Genomic DNA, 19,438 nt, shown 5'->3' with positions numbered 1-19,438 from the left:
AAGTTTAGCGGGAGACCAATACACTCTGTTAAGAGAGAACAAGTGATTGCGTTTTAAATTGGCGGGAGAGACTGTGGCATGTAGTATGTCAAAAGATACTTGCCATAACTTCTCCAGATAGACGACCAAGATATGTTCTCCTCACAGATGAGATGGTAAAGTAAAATCGCTGTCGACTGCTTCTAGAATGGCCCAGTACAAGGTTGCAGTCTTTATCTTCCCACTTGTTCCTTGGAGTAGGTCCTCAACGGAGTTTGTTATTCCTACTTGCAGTCCAATCGCCTGGCACCAGCTTTTTATTTGGCAGTATTTAAACTTAGATAAGTAGTAATTAGTGACATAAGAGATCTCTTCCCAAGATAACAGTACACCTTCCGTCATTAGCTGAGACCAGTGATTGATGCTCGCTTCCCTTAAAGGCTTTGCGAGGCTATCTTTTACCCATTCTGAGGAACCAGGGGACTCCCAGATAGGAGACATGGCCGTATAGTATGTAAGTTTCAGGGCCTTCCTTAGTCTGGCCCAAATAAACGCCATATCCCGCAACATTTTTAATCTCACCTTTTTGAAAAAGCGAGGATCTCCATATTTGTAAAGAAAACCGTTTGAACTTAAGCGCCGGGATGCCCAAGGGTAGCTGCGCGCTATATAAGATTTTAAATAATAATAATAATAAATAACTTCCATGAATCCCTATCAACATTTCATTGAACATTAATCCTAGTTCTGACTTGTCTGGACACTTAAAAAGTAGAATTCCTGCTTTCAGTAATAAGGTCCATGCGTATACTTTCATGTCCGGGGCACACAGACCGCCTTGACTCTTTTTTTTTTTTTTCTGCTTTATTTCCTCCACGAGACCCTGATACCTTTTGAGGCCCATACAAAGGAATTAAATTTAGCTTGAATTAATCTGAGCTTATTCTCTTTAAAAGCTAACAGAATATTCTGAAACAAAAAAATCTATTTTGGGAGCAACATCATTTTTAAGATATTAACCATTCCAATAAGTGTAAGTGGGAGAAGAGACCAACCCTTTAACGTCTCAGTTATTTCCTTTGCTACTTTATCTAGATTCCTGTCTGTTAACTTTTCGATGTCCCGAGTAATTTGGACACCTAAGTATCTTAGCTCCTGTTTCACTATAGGAAGTCGCTCTTCAACATTCCAGAGCCTACATTCCGTTTTGGTCTGATTAATCTGGACAGTTGACCAAACTGGGTCGCCGCGATATATATTGCCGGAATTTCTTGAATTGGGTCTGACGTATATATAAGCATGTCGTCTGCATATAGTGAAACTTTTTTTTCCCAATTCCTGCATTTAATAGGTACTATATTTGTGTCTTGTCGAATCCTCTCCGCCAAGGACTCAATGTATAAATTAAAAAGAAGGGGCAAAAGGGGACATCCCTGTCTTGTCCCTCTATTAATGCTTAAGGGGGCTGATAAATTCCCATTAACCAAGACTCTAGCTGTGGGAAACTGATACTTTAAAGAGATAGCTCTGCAAAAATTCTGCCCCAAATTACGTTTTTCTAACGCCCTATTTAAAAATACCCAATTAACACGATCAAATGCCATAGCGGCGTCAAGCGTGATAATGGCCATAGGCAATTTATATAAAGATGCTAGATCTATAGCTCCCACCTGTGCTTGAATTGGATTCTGTATATACCGCCCTCTAACAAATCCCTTCTGATCCTCATGCACCAGTTTACCAGCAACGCCATTCAGTCTCTCTGCTAAAATCCCGGCAAAGATTTTATAGTCCAGATTCAGCAGAGAGACTGGCCTGTATGAATCGCATGACGCCAGTGGTTTTGACGGTTTGAGATTTAACACCACCGGTGCTTCGTTCCATGATGCAGGAATCTTCCCTCCCTCTTCAAAAATTGAGGAAAATAGCCTGCACAGAATTAGGGCAACCACTGGAGAGAGAATTTTATATAGCTCTGCTGGCAGCCCAGAGCCTTACCCTTCTTACTTGAATTGACTGCTCCGACCACTTCCCTCAATTCTATTTTCCCCGCTTAAATTGGTGGCTTCTTCGTCCTCAATTATATGAATAGCATATTGTTCTAGCCAGGCAAGAACCGAGGAATTCTGTGGAGACAGATCCTCTTTGTACACCTGTTCAAAGTGGTTAAAAAAAGCTTTTTCTATGTCCGATGCGTTATCTGAGGTCTCCCCCGTTATATCCGTCTGTATCTCTTTGATTCTATTCCTCGATTGGTCTTTTTTTGTTTTCCAAGCCAAAAGTTTCCCACTCGCTTCTCCATATTCAAAATGGGAAAGAGGGCTAGCCTGCCATCGTTTCCTAAGCCTAGAGTCCAACACTTCTTCTAATTGAGCTTTACACACTGCTAATTCTTGTAAAGCAGATGGCTCTAGTTAGTAATTCTGGGCAGATTGATCTTGTTCTAGCCTGGCTATTTTAACCTCTATTTCGGAAACCTTAGCCCTGAATCTTTTTTGTCTCGTGGCTTGAATACCTAAAATCCCCCCCCTCAAAAAGGCCTTATAAGCGTCCCATACCATTTCAATTGAGGCGGTTCCCAGATTTAACTCAAAAAAGCCTTCAGACTCCTCTATCAACTTTTTTGCCACATCTTCTTCCGGTAAAATAGTACGATCCAGAGTCCACCTCTTTGTGCATGGCTCATTCAACAATTTTAAAGTTAGAGAGACTGCTGAATGGTCGGATAATTGACTCCCTACATGCTTGACCTCCTTCACCTTATCACCCAATGCTTCTGTGATTAGAAAGAAATCTAACGTTGATTTATGCCCTAGTTTCTTGTTATGAAACGTATACTCCTTCTTTGATCCCCATTTCTTTCTCCATATATCTGACCAGCCCAGCTGGTGCATAGCGATTTTCAGAAGGTTGCGAGTTTTAGAATTATATAAGGATCTATCTCTATATGTTTTATCTATTTGCGGGTCCAAAATGACATTAAAGTCGCCCGCTAGAATTAGGGGATCCTTAAACTCTAACAATTCTTCCATCATTTCCCTTAAGGGGAGAGGATCATCCAGATTCGGGCCATAATTTCCTGCCACTGTAAATTTATGGAAACGGTATTTAATCGTGGCTATCGCCCATCTGCCCTTTTTATCTACCCTGGACTTCTCTACTGATATAGGTGGATTCACTTTAACCAAAATCGCTACCCCTCTTATAGTTAGTTGTTGCGAGGTGCACATCATCTCTTGAATCCATTTTTTCTTATTACATGTCTCTCGCAACTCTTCCTCTGTCAAATGGGTTTCTTGGAGCATAAAAACCTGCTCCGGTGCGTCTTTTAGATATTGAAATAGCCTCTCCCGTCTAGGCACTACCCTTAGATCATTAATATTCCAAGATAAGACCTTCAGATATATGTTCTGGGTTAGCCCGGCCTGGACATTGGTAGAAATTATAATTACCTACATCCTTTTGGCAACTCAGACATTTTTTTTCTTTTTTTTCCCCATAATCTCCCCACCCAATGCTTTGTTATGCTATGTTTTGTTATGTATGCTATGTTTTGTTGTGTTTTGCTTTGTTTTGCTATGCTATGTTTTGTTCTGCTATGTTTTGTTCTGCTATGTTTTGTTATACTATGCTATGTTTTGTTTTGCTACGCTTTATGTTATGCTATGTTTTGTTATGCTATGTTTTGTTTTGTTATGCTGTTTTGTTGTGTTTTGTTATGCTATGCTTTGTTGTGTTTTGCTATGCTATGTTTTGTTTTGCTATCCTTTGTTTTGCTATCCTCTGTTTTGTTATGCTATGTTTTGCTATCCTATGCTTTTTTTGTTATGCTATGCTGTGTTTTGTTATGCTGTGTTTTGTTTTGTTGTGAGAGGGGTGTGAGGGTGTGTACGGGTGAGGGTGGGTGTGGGTGTGAGGGTGAGGGTGAGTGGGTGTGAGGGTTTCACTGGCAATGACCTTTGGGACATCTTTATTCACTACATATAAGAAAGGAAGTCCATTTAATGCCACGCTGCAGAAAGGCATAGTTTGCTTGAGCTGCAACTGTTGTACAAAGAAAGCATTGAATTTTTGTTATTTTCTCTTTCTTTAAAGCAATGTGTCTAAGATCCTTATTGATATAGAGGTCTCAGCTTTGCTGATGCAAATCGTAACTCAAAGGGTCAGAGTGACTGTCCTGGGCCTGAGACAGCCATGTAACCTGCTCTTCCAAGGCTTTAAAGTCACGCGCATGCTTAAAAACATAATAGTAACTCCTCTTAGAGTCTATGTTAAGTCGGGCCCGGAAGTGGAATAGCTAAGTGAAGCTTGTCTCAGGAATAGTTAACCAGAAAGGTCTCTCTCATCCGGGAGGAGTGAACCACCTCATGTTAAGGGATTTCTTCAGTATTTGGGACTGGCGTTTCTGCAACTGGGTTTCATGTAGGCCCAGTGAGGTCACCTTTTATCTTTTTACTGGGATCTAAAATACTAAAAGCTGATTGTCATGTTTGTTTCACGAGCCAGAAATTACATTTATGGGCCACCCAAGATTCTAAACTGCTACCTCTATCACTGCCCTCTTCTTCATCTCATGTATAGAGACAAAACCTTATGTTGCAACAACCCTGTCCATAGCCTGTCACACCGTAAAATATTATTACCGAACAATGATTCTGAGGGCTGAGGAACCAGCAGGCGATCTATTGAGTTGGAGGGGGGGTGGGGTGGGGGGGGAGAGGGATCTTGAAAAGGCATAGATGTAGAGACAAAAATAGTTTGCCAATCGTTTCATATATGAAATGATACCCCCCCCCCCCCCCACCCTCTCCTTATGTTTTGCTACAGTTCTAGAGACTAAGAGCAAGAGTACAGATGACCGAGGCCGGAAGAGCTTCCACTAAGTAAAGTTGTAATTTAGGGACGCAGGGGAGCAACTTCTAAGAAATGTTGTAAGTGAGATAAAGTATATTTTTATAGACCAGAAGATATTTTTAAATTCAAATTTGTTTTATTGGTTTCAAGAGCAACAGTAGACAGTACATTGCAAGGGAGGCTTAGTAGGCATAAAAGGCAATCCAAGCAGAGAAATATGCAGTATCCAGTAAACATATGTTTGGTCATTTGCACTTGGTAAAACAATGACGTGGTGCTGGAAGTGCAGACGCTCCTTGCAATGCAGCAATGAAATCGTAAGAAGAAAAGCCCCAAATGTAACCCCCCCTGCTCCCCCAACCTCCCTCCCTGTCCCCCCCCCCCCACCCTCGCCACCTAGTGTGCCGAACATGTGGGGCTAACAGAGCCCCAATCGTGTAGTGGATGATAAATCACTCAGATGAACCTATGGAGTCATTTGCATTTGCGGTAAGTCGTAGAATGCGCAGGTACTTAGGGCACGTGATCTCATTGAACTCCTTGGACAAAAGGGAGAGCAACCTAAGCCACACTTTCTGATAAGCAGCCATGGATTGTGTAAGCGTGGCGTGAATGCGCTCCATGCCCAGGGTAAACCATATTTTATTTAACCAACCCGTGTGAGTAGGTCTGGTGGTGGAGCCCCATAGGGATAGGACATGTTGTGTTGCAGCCTGCATGGCAACCCTCATCTGGCGACCTCTAAGAGATTTCAGGGGGAAGGTGAGTGCGTTGGGTAAGCCCAAAATGGTGTATGTCGGGAATCTGGGGATTTCCGTGTCAAATGTGGAGTCGATGTCGTCTAGGACAGCCTTCCAATAGTCTTGGACTTCACGGCAGTCCCAGAGGAGGGGAGTCAGAGTGCCCCTTTCCTCGCAGCCCCTCCAACATAGGGCGCTTCGTTTGGGGTTACCCTTATTGAGCCGGACCGGCGTGAGGTGCCAATATATGGCTAGCTTCGTCGCCATCTCCCTGGAAGCTGTGTTGCGAGTGGTGTGAGCGGCTCTATAGTAGACAAAACGCCATTCCTTGGGTGATAAGGCCCTCCCCAGTTCGCCTCCCATCACTTTTGGCCTCCTGACTTGCCCGGTGGGGGAGTGGGTGTAAGCATTTTGTAAAGGTCCGTAATAAGATGCCTGTCCGAATCCTTCCTCACTAGCCATTTCTCGAAGGCCGTCATGGGCCTGCCAACCAAGGGGGCGACGTCAGGGTGGGTAAGCCAATGTCGGAGCTGGAAGTATTTAAATAAATGAGGGGAAACAACATCATAGCTTTGGATTATGTCTTTAAGGGGGAGGAAACCCTGCAGGTCGAAGAGATGGCCAGTAGAGAAGCTACTAAAGTCTCGCCATTGCGGGAAAGCCCTAGGAGCGTTGCCCGGTGGGAGCTCTGGGTTGTCCAGAACAGGCGTAAGGGGAGAGGGGAAGGTAGTGAGTCCCCTTTTGACCGCGACCGCATTCCAGACCTACATGACAGTGCGAGTGATAGGAGACCGTAGGAGATAGCGTGGCCGGTGCTGTCTGGGAAGGAACAGGATCTTCCAGAGGGAGGTACCAGCCATTGCCCTGTCCTGGAATAACCAGTGTTTCTCGGACTCCGGCCTGAACCACTCTACTAAATATCGGAGTTGCGCAGCCTGGAAATATTGCAAAAGATTGGGGATACCCAGACCCCCCCTCGTCTGCATTCCGATAGGCTAGGTGTTTATGTAGGTGTGCCCGTTTGCCCTCCCAAATGACATTTTGGATGGCGGCCTGGAGGGCCTGGATGGTGCCCTCGGGGGGGAGGGGGGGAGATGGGGGGGATGGAGGGGGGGGGGGGGGAGGGGGAGGGGGAGGGGGGGGGGAGGGGGAGGGGGAGGGGGGGGGAGGGAGGGGGAGGGGGAGGGGGGGGGGGAGGGGGAGGGGGATGGAGGGGGGGGGGGAGGGGGAGGATGGAGGGGGGGGGGGAGGGGGAGGGGGGGGATGGAGGGGGGGGGGAGGGGGAGGGGCACCGGGAGAGTCTGGGAAAAAATACAGAATCTTAGGCAGGGCCGACATTTTGACCGCTGTGACACAACCCAGTAGGGAGAGTGGCTGTTTGGCCCATCGTGCAAGGTCGGACCGGATCCGGGAGGAGAGGGCCGTATAGTTGAGTCAGCGTAGAGTCCGTGGAAGCTGTGAGCGTGACACCCAGGTAGGGGGGATGTGCTGCCAATGGGATTCCTCCTCCTCCGTAAGCAGGTGGAGGGGTGTGCGTTTGGACGTTCTTGCCCAAGGGTAATATGAGGGATTTCCCTTTATTGATTTTGAAGCCGGAGATGGCTCCGAAGGATTCTAGCTCTGTCAGAAAGGCGGGGACAGAGCAATCCGGACGATCCAGAGCGGCGATATCATCATCGGCATGAAGGCCTATCACATGGGGCTCTCGACCAAAGGTCATGCCTCGGATGGTAGGGTTGTCACGGATCTTTTGCGCTAGAGGCTCTACGTAAAGGGCGAATAGAAGGGGCGAAAGGGGGCACCCTTGCCTCGTGCCCCCCTGAATCTCAAAAGGGTCGGAGCGCAGGCCTCCCATGCGGACACAAGCTTGGGGGCGGTGGTAGCAGCTCGCAATCCAGGCCTGAAACTGATCTCCCACCCGAAAGCGCCGCAGGACTTGCTGAAGGTAGTTCCAGTCTACCCGATCAAACGCTTTCTCTGCGTCAATAGTCAACAGCGCGGAATCCGAGTTCTGGAAGTGGGCCTTATCAATCAGGTGTAATATACGTTTAGTGTTGTCTCTGCATTGGCCATTTGGGATGAAGCCGGATTGATCAGGCTCCAGGATCCTGGGCAGGCACGGGCCGAGGCGCGCAGCTAAGATCCCTGTAAAGATATTCAGGTCCAGATTAAGTAGGAATATGGGACGGAACGCGAAGCAGCATGAGGTTTTTTAGCCTGGTTTGGGTAGCACAATAATCTCAGCCGCCAGCATGTCTGGAGGAATGGAACTCTGGCCCTCGAAGGAGTTGAAAAGCTGCTTGAGGACCGGAGCCAACAGCTGGCCAAAGGTTTTATAAAACCCGGCTGAAAATCCGTCAGGTCCTGGTGATTTAAGATGGCGGAGACGAGAGATAGCAGCAATGACTTCATCTAGGCGGATAGGGGCGTCCAAGGAATCTACATTGTCCTGAGACATCTCCGTTACATTCGCCAATTCTAAGTATTTATGAACATCCTCCGGCGAGACCGAGTCGGCCTTGTATAATGTAGCATAAAACGCCCTGAATGCCTCTGCGATCTGGGTCTCGCCAGAAATGTCCTGACCGGAGTCATCCGTCAGGCTAGTGATTTGGGAACGTTGGGCCTTCGTCCTTAGGGTGCTAGCAAGTAAGCGGCCTGTTTTGTTCCACCCGACATAATAAGAATGACTGAGGCGTAGAGCGGCGAATTCCGCTCGGTCCGTGTCTAGGCTGACCAGTTGGGGTCTGGCGGACTTCAGTTGTCTCCAAACCCTCGGAGCACCGGTACGGCTAGGGACCCTCTCGAGTTCAGAGACACGAGCTATGAGGTCATCCCTCTTCGCTTTGCGGTCCTTGGCTTCCGCTGCTGCAATGGCAATGAGCTCGCCGCGGGCCACCGCTTTCAAGGCCCCCATAGGGCGGTCGCAGAGGTCCCGGGAGTGTCGTTAACCGCATGCGCGCTAGCGGGTTTTCCCGCTGCGTGCTGAAATTTGAAAATCACGGGTAACGTGACAAAGCCAGCTCGTCATGCGCGCAGCGCAGGTAACGCCCATGACGAGCTGGCTTTGTCATCCGCATCGAAGGTGTTAATAGCCAGGTAGTCGGTGAGGCAAGCATGTAGTTGTTTGGTGACTTCCGGCCACTGTAGGAGGGTCTCGCGCAGCCGCCATGTCCCAGGTGGGCGGGTGGACCTGGGAACCTGTAGTGTCAGTTCCACAGCGTCGTGGTCAGATAGCGCCGCTGGGGTCATGTTTATGTCTTTGAGAATGGGAAGCAGTTCAAAAGAACCTAAGAAGTGGTCTAACCTGGCATATGTGTGGTGAACGTGAGAGTAGAACGTGAAGTGTGATGTGGTGGGATGAGCGGATCTCCATAGGTCCACTAGGCCTCGGTCGCGTAGCCAGTCTTTACCAGCAGCAGTTATGGCTCCCGTGTCCCCATACCGACGACCCGATCTGTCCATGTTTGAGTCCATTACTAAGTTGAGGTCCCCCCGACAAGCAGAAGCGAGGCAGGGGAATGAAGGGATTCGGAAGCAGCCTGTTTCAGAAAGGTTTCCTGACCTGAATTCGGGGCATATAGTGAGGCAATCGTAAAGCGCTGCCCCCCCAAGAGGAAGGTGTGTGCTAGCAATCTGCCTTTAATCTCCCCCACGCAGCCGCGGAAGCGCTTGGAGACTATAAAATAGCCGCCCCTGCCTTCTTTGTTGGGAGCAAGGTAAAGAACTGCTGGGGGAAAGCGCGCAAGCGCATCCTATGCCAATCTTTGAGTAAGAGATGGGTTTCTTGCAGTAAGCATAGGTCTGCTCCGGAATTCTCCAGGTATTAGATCACAGCCCTCTGCTAAGTCTGATTGTTCAGGCCCTTAACATTAAGAGTTAGTACCTTCAAACTGGACTCCATCATAGGAAATCACATAGACCTCGAGCTGTGAGAGTGCAATCTCCCTGAAGGGGCTGATGACGATTCGAAAAGCGAGTTAGCCCCATAGAACTCCCCCGCACACTGGGTCCCGCCCCCGGTCCCTGTCCTAGCCGCCCCCCCCACAAACATCCCAATACGGGAGACAAATGCGAAACATAGCAATTCTGTCCCTGGCAAGTCCCTTTTGGCACACTGGTTCCCACCCGCAAACCCACCCCAACCCCAACAAACCCCGTCCCAAAAAACCGTCCTCCACCTCCCTCCACCCGGATCCCAACTTCCCAACTTGTGGATACCATGTCATAGTCTCTGGCCTACCCAAAGTCAATTCAGGCCTGTAGAGTTTCAAAATAGAGGAGAACGTGGCAGTGGCGACCCCTGTGGCCCCTCCCCCCGCCCCTTCAAATGTCAAGCAATGAAAGCCAGTTCCCAAACCATATCGCCTCAGGGTGGAGCCGCTGTATCCTTGACTACCTCTTGGACGGCCGCTGCATGCTCCATGGCGACAGTCGCTGGGTCCGGCCGCAGGCGCGACTTAGGCGGGCGTTGTCTCTTTATTTGCTGCCAGCCATCACGGGAGTGCTGCGACGAATCTTCTTGGGAGGTGCTCGGGGAGGCATCACCCGCACCCCCCTCGTCTGGCAGGTCTAGACCCAGCCGAGCGCAGGTTCCCTCCCACTTGAAAATCAGCCGGAATGGGTGACCCCACGAGTAGGGCACTCCTTTGTCTCTCAAAAAAGTGGTGACCACCCGGAAAGTCCTGCGTTTCTGGAGCGTTATCGCTGAGAGGTCTTGGAACAATTCCACTGGGCAATCCCGGAAGCGGAAGGTTCGAGACCGGCGGGCTTCCCTCAAGATCCTTTCCTTCAGGGGAAAATCAGGGAGAAAGGCCAGGATGTCCGGAGGTGGGGCAGGGGCGCGGCGCGCCGGACCGGCTCTGTGCGCCCGGTCTATGCGGATGTTAAAGTCAGCAGGCTCACCAAGAATTTCCCTGAATAGGTCTTGTAGATAAGTAGTAACACTGTTCCCTTCCGCATTCAATGGCACTCCTCGGACCCGTATGTTGTTCTGTCTGGAACGATTTTCGAGGTCCTCTGCATGCGCTTGGAGGTCCACCTGTTGCTCCCGAAGGCGTAGGATCTCTTGCTGGAGGCGAGTCAATTCTTCACAGCGGGCATGGCTCGACTCCTCCACTGCTGCTACTCTCTTCCCCCACTGCTGCTACTCTCTTCCCCCAGGCCATCCACATCACTGCGAAGTTCTCCCCGTTCGCCGGCTAAGTCCTGTTTCAGGGTTTGAAAATCTTTGCGCAAGGTGTTTAAAAGGGTTTCAAGGAAGGCTTTCGTGATAGGGCCCTCCCCGCCTTCTCGGACCGGGGTGAAAGCCGCCACAGATGGCGATGGAGGCGTCTGGGCCTTCTCACCCTTCGCTGCCGCTTTGATTAGCATCTCCGTGATCGGTCGGCCCCCTCTGCGATTTGAGTTAGCCATCTGGGTGCGTTCCGGCCAGCCGTAGGATGCAGGGTAGGGCGGAGCTGTCGGTGGCTGGAGGATGTACCCAGACGGTAGGATGGTGCATTCGCTATGCCCCCAGGTGTGCAGGATTGACAACAGCTGGAAAGATTACTCTCCGCAGAGCGTGCGTCTGGTATGTCCTTATGGAGACCCGGGACGAAATTAGTAGGTGCGGCGGGGCCAGGGGCCCCTGGTGTCTCAATGCTCCACGACCCTGAAGGACCACAAGTACCTGCGTGGGTGGGTCAGCAGCCCTCTTCGTGCCGACACAGGTCCCCAGTGGTCGCTGCCCGTCCGAATTGTTCAAGTGTCTTGGCAAGTCCCGGCACGTCCCTGGGCATGGTCCCGGGTGAGTCAGGGTGAGGCTGGGGTCGTCTTATGTGGTCTCAGAGTAGAGCTTTGGCACAGGCTTTTCCTCGACCGGCCCCGTCAGGCAGGAGCCTGATCAGATTGTCGCTCCCGCATTCAGTGTAGGCCCGAAGCCAGGGCCTTTATTTCCGTGGCAGCCCGCCCGCGCTGCCCAGGGCCGTCCGCCCCACACCTTCAATGGGCACACTGTCGGGGTCGCTGCTGCTACTGCCTCCGCCAAGGCGGGTGGGCGCGGGTGGGGTCCCACCGACAGGTCTTCAAGTCCTCCGTAGCCACAGAGTCACAGATGTCCGCGCGGGCGGGCTGTCAGCCCACCTCACCCCAATGCAGGCCCCCAGCGTCCGCCGCCGAGCAAGCTTCGCGAAGGCCTTTTCACGGGCCCAGCCTGATTCTGTCTGCAGCCTCTTATGTGTTCGGATGCGGCCGGGTCTGTAATGCGCGGTCCCCAGGTAGGGCGGTGATGTGGGCTCACCGGCCGGCAGGGACACACTCCGATCACCGCTCCTGCACCATGTGTAGGCCCGAAGCCGGGGCCTCAATTTCTGGAGCAGTCCGCCTGCGTGGCCCAGCCCCTCGCACACGACCATAGGGCGCCCCGACGGGGTCAACGTAGCTGCCGCCTCCGCCGAGGCGGAGGGGTGCGGACGGCGTTCTTCCGATCGGGCTACGAGCCCTCCGGAGCCCTTGCCGAGTCCACACCAGGCAAGGCAGGCCCGTGTCTGTTGCTCTTTCGGCCTTCAGGCCGCGCGGCTGCGGCAGGTCTATCTCTGTGCTATCTCGGTGCCCGCGGCCGCCGCGGCTACCAGCGATGGGTCAGTGGATGTCGCCGAGGAGCCCTGCTCACCGGAGCTTAGTGCCAGTGGTTTGGGGCGACTTGCAGGCTAGGAACGGGGCAAAGCGGGGTTCAGGCCTGAGGAGCCTAGCGGAACACGTCCTCTCAGTCCGCCATCTTGGCCACGCCCCCCATAAGATATTTTTGGGCTTATTGTCTTCACAAATGTTTTGATGCTTTTGATTTGAGGTATATTTTCCAGCAATGCCACTTTTAAAACCATCCTAACCTTGAAACTAATTCTGTCATTTAATAGACCGAGTGCAGCATTCCCACGTTGACTATGGAGATGGAAGAAAAACCCAGTCAACCGTTACTGGGAATTTAATATTTAAGCTTTAGAGAACTGAAAATAACGCTATTAAAGCTGTACCCTGTGTTATTAAAAAATGGCTGATTACTCTGCCTGTTGGGATCAACTGATTTTCGTTTTGGGTGTTCCTGCATCCCCCTCGCACCATGTGCACTATTACAATTCTAGACAAAGTGATGTCTTATCGGTGAATATGTGAAGTAAGTGTTTTTGCTGTTTGGCTAAACATCTTTTTCCCATTAAAAATATTATTACAGCCTGATCCGTTTCGTAGCCTTAAATAGCCCTTTATATCCTCAAAATGATCTTTTCCCGAAACTCATCCTGGTGCAACTCAATTGTTATTGTTAAATGCTTCCACCCACTCTTGCGTTTTGCAAGTGTAAAGGGAAGGTGAGTCGGGTATTTATTTATTTATTTATTTTGAGTATCGCCTGTGGCAAAGTGAATATTTTTAATTCACTTCACTTCGCCCCTAGGCAATGTAAGGGGCAGGAGCGATCCACTTTGTCAGTCCTGATGGACAATTGAAGAGTGGCATTCTGTTCCCCCAGCTCTAGGCATGCTGCAGAGGGAATTAATTAACTTTCCCCCATAGCCCCTGGCTAGTCTAGGGGGTTTGGACTAAAAGCCTTCTTTATTTTGATCTCTCTCTCTGGCTTGTCAAACAGGCCGAGGAGAGAGATACTTCTGTTGCCTGCCATGCTCACCCACTTATGAATAATTGAATAATCCAGCATCAACTCTCCTGCTCTTTTTATTTGTGCCAACATTTAGCAGAAAACCCATGAGTGTTCAGTGTGAATAACACGGTGGTTCTATTATTCACACATGCGCAGTTCTGTGTTTGCAAACTTCCAAAAATATACATTCTTCAACATGCCCACTTGACACTTAAATGTTGCTTTGTATCTCCAAAACAGGTTGAAATATTTTCACCAAACCAAAAAAAAGGCACCATATGACAGGCGATGTACCATACAAATTCGTTCGTTACTTGTGGATTAAAATCTATTTGAAGTTTCACTTTGTTGTCAAGTGGAAAAAGAATGCCAGGATGAGCTGTATTTGCTTACTTTTCTGCTGCACACGTGATTTAAATTTGTTTTTGTAGGAACCCACTCAATAAATGACCAAAAAGGCACAAGGATATTATTTCCCTGCACTCAAAGCCAAGCCATGTAACGCGAAGGAATCGATGGGGATTAAATGAGTCAAGTTAAAATTATTTTTCTTTCCAGGATTTCCTATCGGCTGTGGAGGATGCAGAGACCAGCTTTCAAGGATTCACCCCTACAGTAACCAGATGTTTAAGGCCAATCTCTTCTCATGCCCAGTCTCCAAGCAGAGCTGCGTTCATAGCCCATCGGGGATCAGACGAAGGGATGTGCCAAAAGGTCAACAGCATGTCTCCGGTCTTAGACTGTCAGACCAGCAGCCAGTCGATAGTTGGAATGACTGTACCATCAAAGGCTGCATTCTCTCTAAGACCTGCAGGTCAGGGACACCTTCAATCTACTACATGTATGAGCTTTAGAAGTTCAAGGCAAGGTTTTACCACGTGTAAAGATGTTGTTGCAGTACCATCTGACAGTAATATCCAGCCATTCAACCCCTCTGTTAGGCCAGGAAGGCTGAGCACAACAGCGGAAGAGGTGGCCGATGACGGACTTGATGATGCCTTGCTTTTATCAGCTTGCACAGAGATCGAGAGGCCAAGCCTCGATTTTAATCCAAGCAAGAGAGGCGAGATAAATGTGAAGTTACCAAAGGGATCCCCAGCCCAGGCCACACAGAGAGAACAGAATATTTATGAGGAGCCTGTGAGTAAAAGGTTGCGTGAGGACAACCAGAGGGCCATGCCGGATTCAGGCTTCTTCTTGCGAAGTGCTGAGTGCCAGATGTCTGATGCCACATTGATAAATTCACCTTTTGAACCTGTTTCTTGTAACACTAGCCTGAATCTGAGGCCAAGCTCCGTGAGTGAAATGCAGAGAGGTTGTCTTCCCGCAGCATCTTGCACTGGAACTGTAGTTCAGAGTGTCCCACTGTGTAGCAAAGCTGCACAGTCTTTTGGGATAGTTACTGGCTATCAAGTGGCCAGACCCGTCCAGAAATCTGGGCCACCATCTCAGGTAGGAGTAAACAGCACCCACCAGACCCCCACATCCCTTTGTCCCGTAAGGTCTCCATCAGAAAGCAGGACTTTCAGGCCTTCCACAACACCTGCACCTCTTCCAAGTGGTCACAGCCCGAGAGTGCCAGGCAGTACCTTTCAACAGCCTCCTAGGCGCCCCCATGACTTTTGCGCTTTAATGTCCTCTATTGCTTCCCCTTCATCTCCGAGGGTCCCTTGTGGATCATCTCCTGGTCCCAATAACCCACACCCAGTCATGACCAACCACTTGGTACAGCTAGTCACAGCAGCCAACCAGACACCACAGGCATCATCCAGGAGTTCATTGCGATCAAAGAGTCGGCGCTTTCCTGGACCAGCAGGCATTCTTCCACAACAGGTAACATTTTAAATATCAATTTCTTAGTACCTAAAAATTGTGGTTCATCTGCTCCTGTGCTTATACTTTTTGATAGGTAAGGAAGCTGAAAGCTAGTTAAAGACTTTTGTCCTAGAACTCACAATTTGATTGTACTTAGGAGGTGGGATTAGATCTGATATTGTGGTACTTCAACTGTGATCATTCATCTCACTAGGTGAATTTCCAACTAATTTCATGAGGATCACCACGAATCGGTAATTGGATTGAGAGTTGGGAGTAAATAGTGTTTTAAGTCTGGTGGTGAATGGCAAGTGTTGTTAAAAGGAAGGTATTGATAGTCTTGGTGATATGTTATTGGACTCTCTGTTAGTGACCGCATGCTCCCGTTCTTTATTTCTTTTATATATTCTGCTGTCTCTCTTTAGGGCATTTAATAACATAGGAGCACTTTGTGTAAGAATTCTGCTGCATTAAAATGTTCATTTTTTTGATATTACGCTGCATGAAAGTCCTTCTATTAGACATAACCTTATAGGGATTATAATTCATAGACCCCTTTATTTGCGAATTTTCACTGAAAGAGACTCCCTTCTTTGTGCTCTTTTAGCTGAAACTCTTTAGAACTCTGATGTGCAAATGTTTTTTCCCCTACATCCTCTCTCCACCCCTCCCCCTGACATAATATTTCACTGCATGAATATCTGAATGTTCTGTGTAAACAATTGTTTCAAGTATGATTGGATCGTTTTTGGAGATTGGGCTGTGCATTCCATACAGACGCTCAAAATGTTCACCCTGTACCACTTTCATGAAAGAAGCACCTACCGTATGTAACTTTTTTACCTTTTTTTTTTAATTCGTTTTTTGTGCTTCTCAGCCCACTCACAATTAATACAGCTCTAATGCTAGATTTATATAAAGGTACTTGTACTATTGTTTCTGTCCTTCACAGCCTAGTGTGAAGAACTTGGAGGAGATCCTAGTTTCTACGCCACACACCCCAACTCACGGGGCGATGGCCAAGATGCGCACTCAGGTACGTGTTGCATTTCTAGGCTGCACAACATCAGTCTGCCCTCTGTCGCTGCAAGGCCCCCGCAGGTCTTTATTTTAATATTTGTAACAAAAACAATATATTTTTATGTATAAATGGAGACCCAGCTGAAATCAATTGTGTTTGGCCAGTGTGTTAAGACGTAGTTACACTTCTAGTTACACTTCTAGATGTAATCTTAGAATGGAAGACCGTCTGGAACAATGCACAAAATACCTCGCTGTAGCAGTTTTGATATCTCATTAATAATATAACTTGTAATATCTTTAATTGTAAAAGAAGTACATTTTGAAAGGGGGTTTAGATGATGGGCGGACAGGGTGACATTGGTTGGGCATGATTTATCTTTGGATAGTAAAATATTTTGTGATTTATTAAAATGTTTTGGAACATGTAATTGACATTGCACTGATACTTTCCCATCAAATACATTTGTATCGGACTTGTCGTTCTTCATACTGTCTCCTTAACCTGGGAGTTCCATACCTTTTTTCTTACACTATTTATGAGTAAGTGATTATTTGCTCTCTCTGATGTCTATTGTCTTGCATCAGATGGTCACCCAAGGGCACTGTTATATGTGTAGCTGTAAGGGAAACAACAGAATGTCAACAGCAGCTTTGCTCACAAGCTGAATGTGAACATTGGTTTAATTCTGCAACACAGGAGGAGTCCAGCTCCCAGCTGTCTGTGGAAGAAGAGTTTGGAAGAGGACCTTGGATTGCCATGAAAACAGAACTTGGAATTGATGAGAAGAATCCAACTTGCTTCCTCCAGTCATACAGCGTGATTATGGTGCTGCGTAAGGTAAATGCTGTTAGAATGCCTTGTGGCCAAGTAGAGAAAAAAAAGTGGGACTAACTTTTCCAGCGCAGCCATGTACCATATAGAAAGACAATAGACTTTAGTAAGTATTCTTGCCTACCGATGACTGTTCAAATATTCATTATAGAATCAAATGTAATCAATGTTTAATTCCACTTGCCATTACTACTCAAGTGTGACATGACTGGTTGTAGTACTATTCCTGTCACCAGATAGCCAACTACAGTCTTTAATAAAACACATTATAAATAAAAAATTCCAGCAATATGTGATAAAGATTAGACCTGGGCAAAATGTAAATTGCTCCAGTGTAAATCATGCAATGTAGGACATTTTCCCTTATACTTAATACGCTACCAGCACATAGGAACAATATAATGCATCCTGCTGTTCGTGGTGCTTTTGGTAAATCTGTTCTTGCCCCGAAAATGTATGCAACAATGCATTTTTGAGCTAAAATCTCGTGTGAAATGTCGAATTTGCATGTAGCATAATCTCGCATAAATTCATATCATTTTGCTGTAATTATACGGAAGCAAATTAAGCGAATTTCATACGCACCCTAATAAAGATGTGTAAAATGATCCTCTAATCAAGCTTTAACCGTAAAGATGTCTTCGTGCACAATGAGTCATAAGAGAATTAAAAAAACATTTTGTACTTGATGAGTAACATACTTGATGATCAACATTTTTGCAGGAAATATTATAAGGGTGATTCTTAATTCAAGACAAACGTTATTTTGTTTTGTTTGAGTCCTATAAACATTACTTGTGAATTCCATTTGCAAGAAGTTGCTGCACTAAGCCTTCAAAGCAAGTTGAGCTACAGGTCCGAGGTTACCTCTCATTATATTACCTTACTGGCCGGTTAAGCAGATGTGATTGCTTGCAGCTACTTTGTGGACACACTCACACTCCGTCCTATACAGATAAGAACCACTCTATCCAACCTTTCCTTCGCACCCAGAGGTTAAAAACTCATGAATATGAACAATGTGATATGTAGATTGTGAAGTCCTTTTTGATTTCAAACTTTTGGGTATTTCTGTCAGTCTAGGACTTGTTGAACCACTAGCTTTCTAACAGATTCCCTTGCCCCAACTATTCTCCAGTTCTGCACTATTCGGCTTGAGCGTTTGGTCTCGGGTAACTTCATTCCTGTAGATTGAGCATACCAGGGCAGTCTGAATTTAGGGACATCACGCCCATAGATGAACACAGTTCACTATCCTAGAAATGATAGCGTTTATATGTGATTATCAATACGTATATATCTATATGAGAGATGGTTGTGATATATTCATTTTTTTCAACAGTGTATGCTCCCTGAGGAAGGGCTACTTAAGCCCGAAATGCATTGGAGCTTATGAATACAAAAAATCTCATGATGATTCTGATATAAAAATCAAGCAAAGAGTGGAGTCCTAATTTAATGGGAACCAAACACAGTGCCTGGAGGGGATGTAACCAGTGATCCACTGGAACACAACGTTCGTATTTGATACAAGACGCTAAAAACTGATAGCGTCACCCAACGGTTTGCACCTAAAAAACACATTTAAAAACTCATTCAAACAGAACTGAATAAATTTCAAGGCTGTGCATCAACCCAATTCACATAGTGAATTTAGGGATTACCATAACAATGGTATTTGATCAGTGGGTGGTGGGTATCTCATCTTTCCCCTTAAATAAAGCTATTGCTAGTGTTGTGAAAAAATATTTTCCTTGCCATTCTTTAACATTTGCATAGGTGTATTATTCTGTGGCGAGCTTAGAAACATTGGTTTTAGGCAAAGGTATTCTATGGTCATTGTGTGCTCAGTGTGCATATAAAAGTATACCCTTTTTTGTTCATTTGTGGAACTCCATGTGCCAGTTCTGAATATTCCTGTGAAGAGTTTTAAAAGTTGAGTGACCTTCCCCGAAGTTCTTAAACCATATATTTGTGACGCTCGGCACTTAATTGTCAACACAGGCACTAATGACAGTCCACCACATGGTGGCGCTGTCTGTCTCATTTTGAGATGAGCATAACAAAGTTTAATAATGCAGTATGCATTACAAATGAATAATGCTTGCTACCCATACCATTCTCATAGTTTTGGGTGGCCTGATATAGTTTTAATACTCTCACTTGTAGAGGTGCGATAGTTGGGAGTTGCATTGGTGCTGTCATTCGCAGCGCTAGCTGGGGCAATGGATGGTGGAATCTGCAGTGGCCTCCTGGGAAGGGCTCTGTCAATTACTTTTTTACAATAAAAGCACTATATAAAAGCCTGCATGATCCTGATTCCAGTTCGCTGAGGCATATAATTCTGCTGTGATTGATCTTGTATGTTTTTGCCACGTTTGTTTTTGTCATTTAATGGTGTTATTATAACAGTGCGTTTAGCCTCTTACAATTATTTGATCCATGCAGATCTAATGAAACGGGATTTCATGATTGGTTAGATTTTTCGTTTGAGCCTAGACAGTTATTGTGCTGTCTCTTCGAGACGTGTTGTATATACTTTGTGGGCTTACAGCCCAC

At 47.1% G+C, this 19,438-nt stretch overlaps 1 protein-coding gene across 2 annotated transcripts in view; it reads left to right on the top strand.

Annotated features, from left to right (window-relative positions):
• HROB (homologous recombination factor with OB-fold) overlaps window positions 1-19,438 on the top strand; it is a 189,579-nt gene that overhangs the window by 20,358 nt on the left and 149,783 nt on the right. For both annotated transcript variants that reach the window (XM_086923925.1, XM_086923926.1), the window contains exons 3-5: window positions 13,768-15,042; window positions 15,977-16,060; window positions 16,745-16,885. In XM_086923925.1, the coding sequence (XP_086780051.1) occupies window positions 13,768-15,042; window positions 15,977-16,060; window positions 16,745-16,885 (1,500 nt within the window). The remainder of the gene's footprint in view (window positions 1-13,767; window positions 15,043-15,976; window positions 16,061-16,744; window positions 16,886-19,438) is intronic.

The sequence above is a fragment of the Lissotriton vulgaris genome, chromosome 5, assembly GCF_964263255.1.
Source record: "Lissotriton vulgaris chromosome 5, aLisVul1.2, whole genome shotgun sequence".
NCBI lineage: Eukaryota > Metazoa > Chordata > Amphibia > Caudata > Salamandridae > Lissotriton > Lissotriton vulgaris.
Note: the sequence above shows the minus strand (reverse complement) of the source record. Positions and strands in the feature narration are given on the sequence as shown.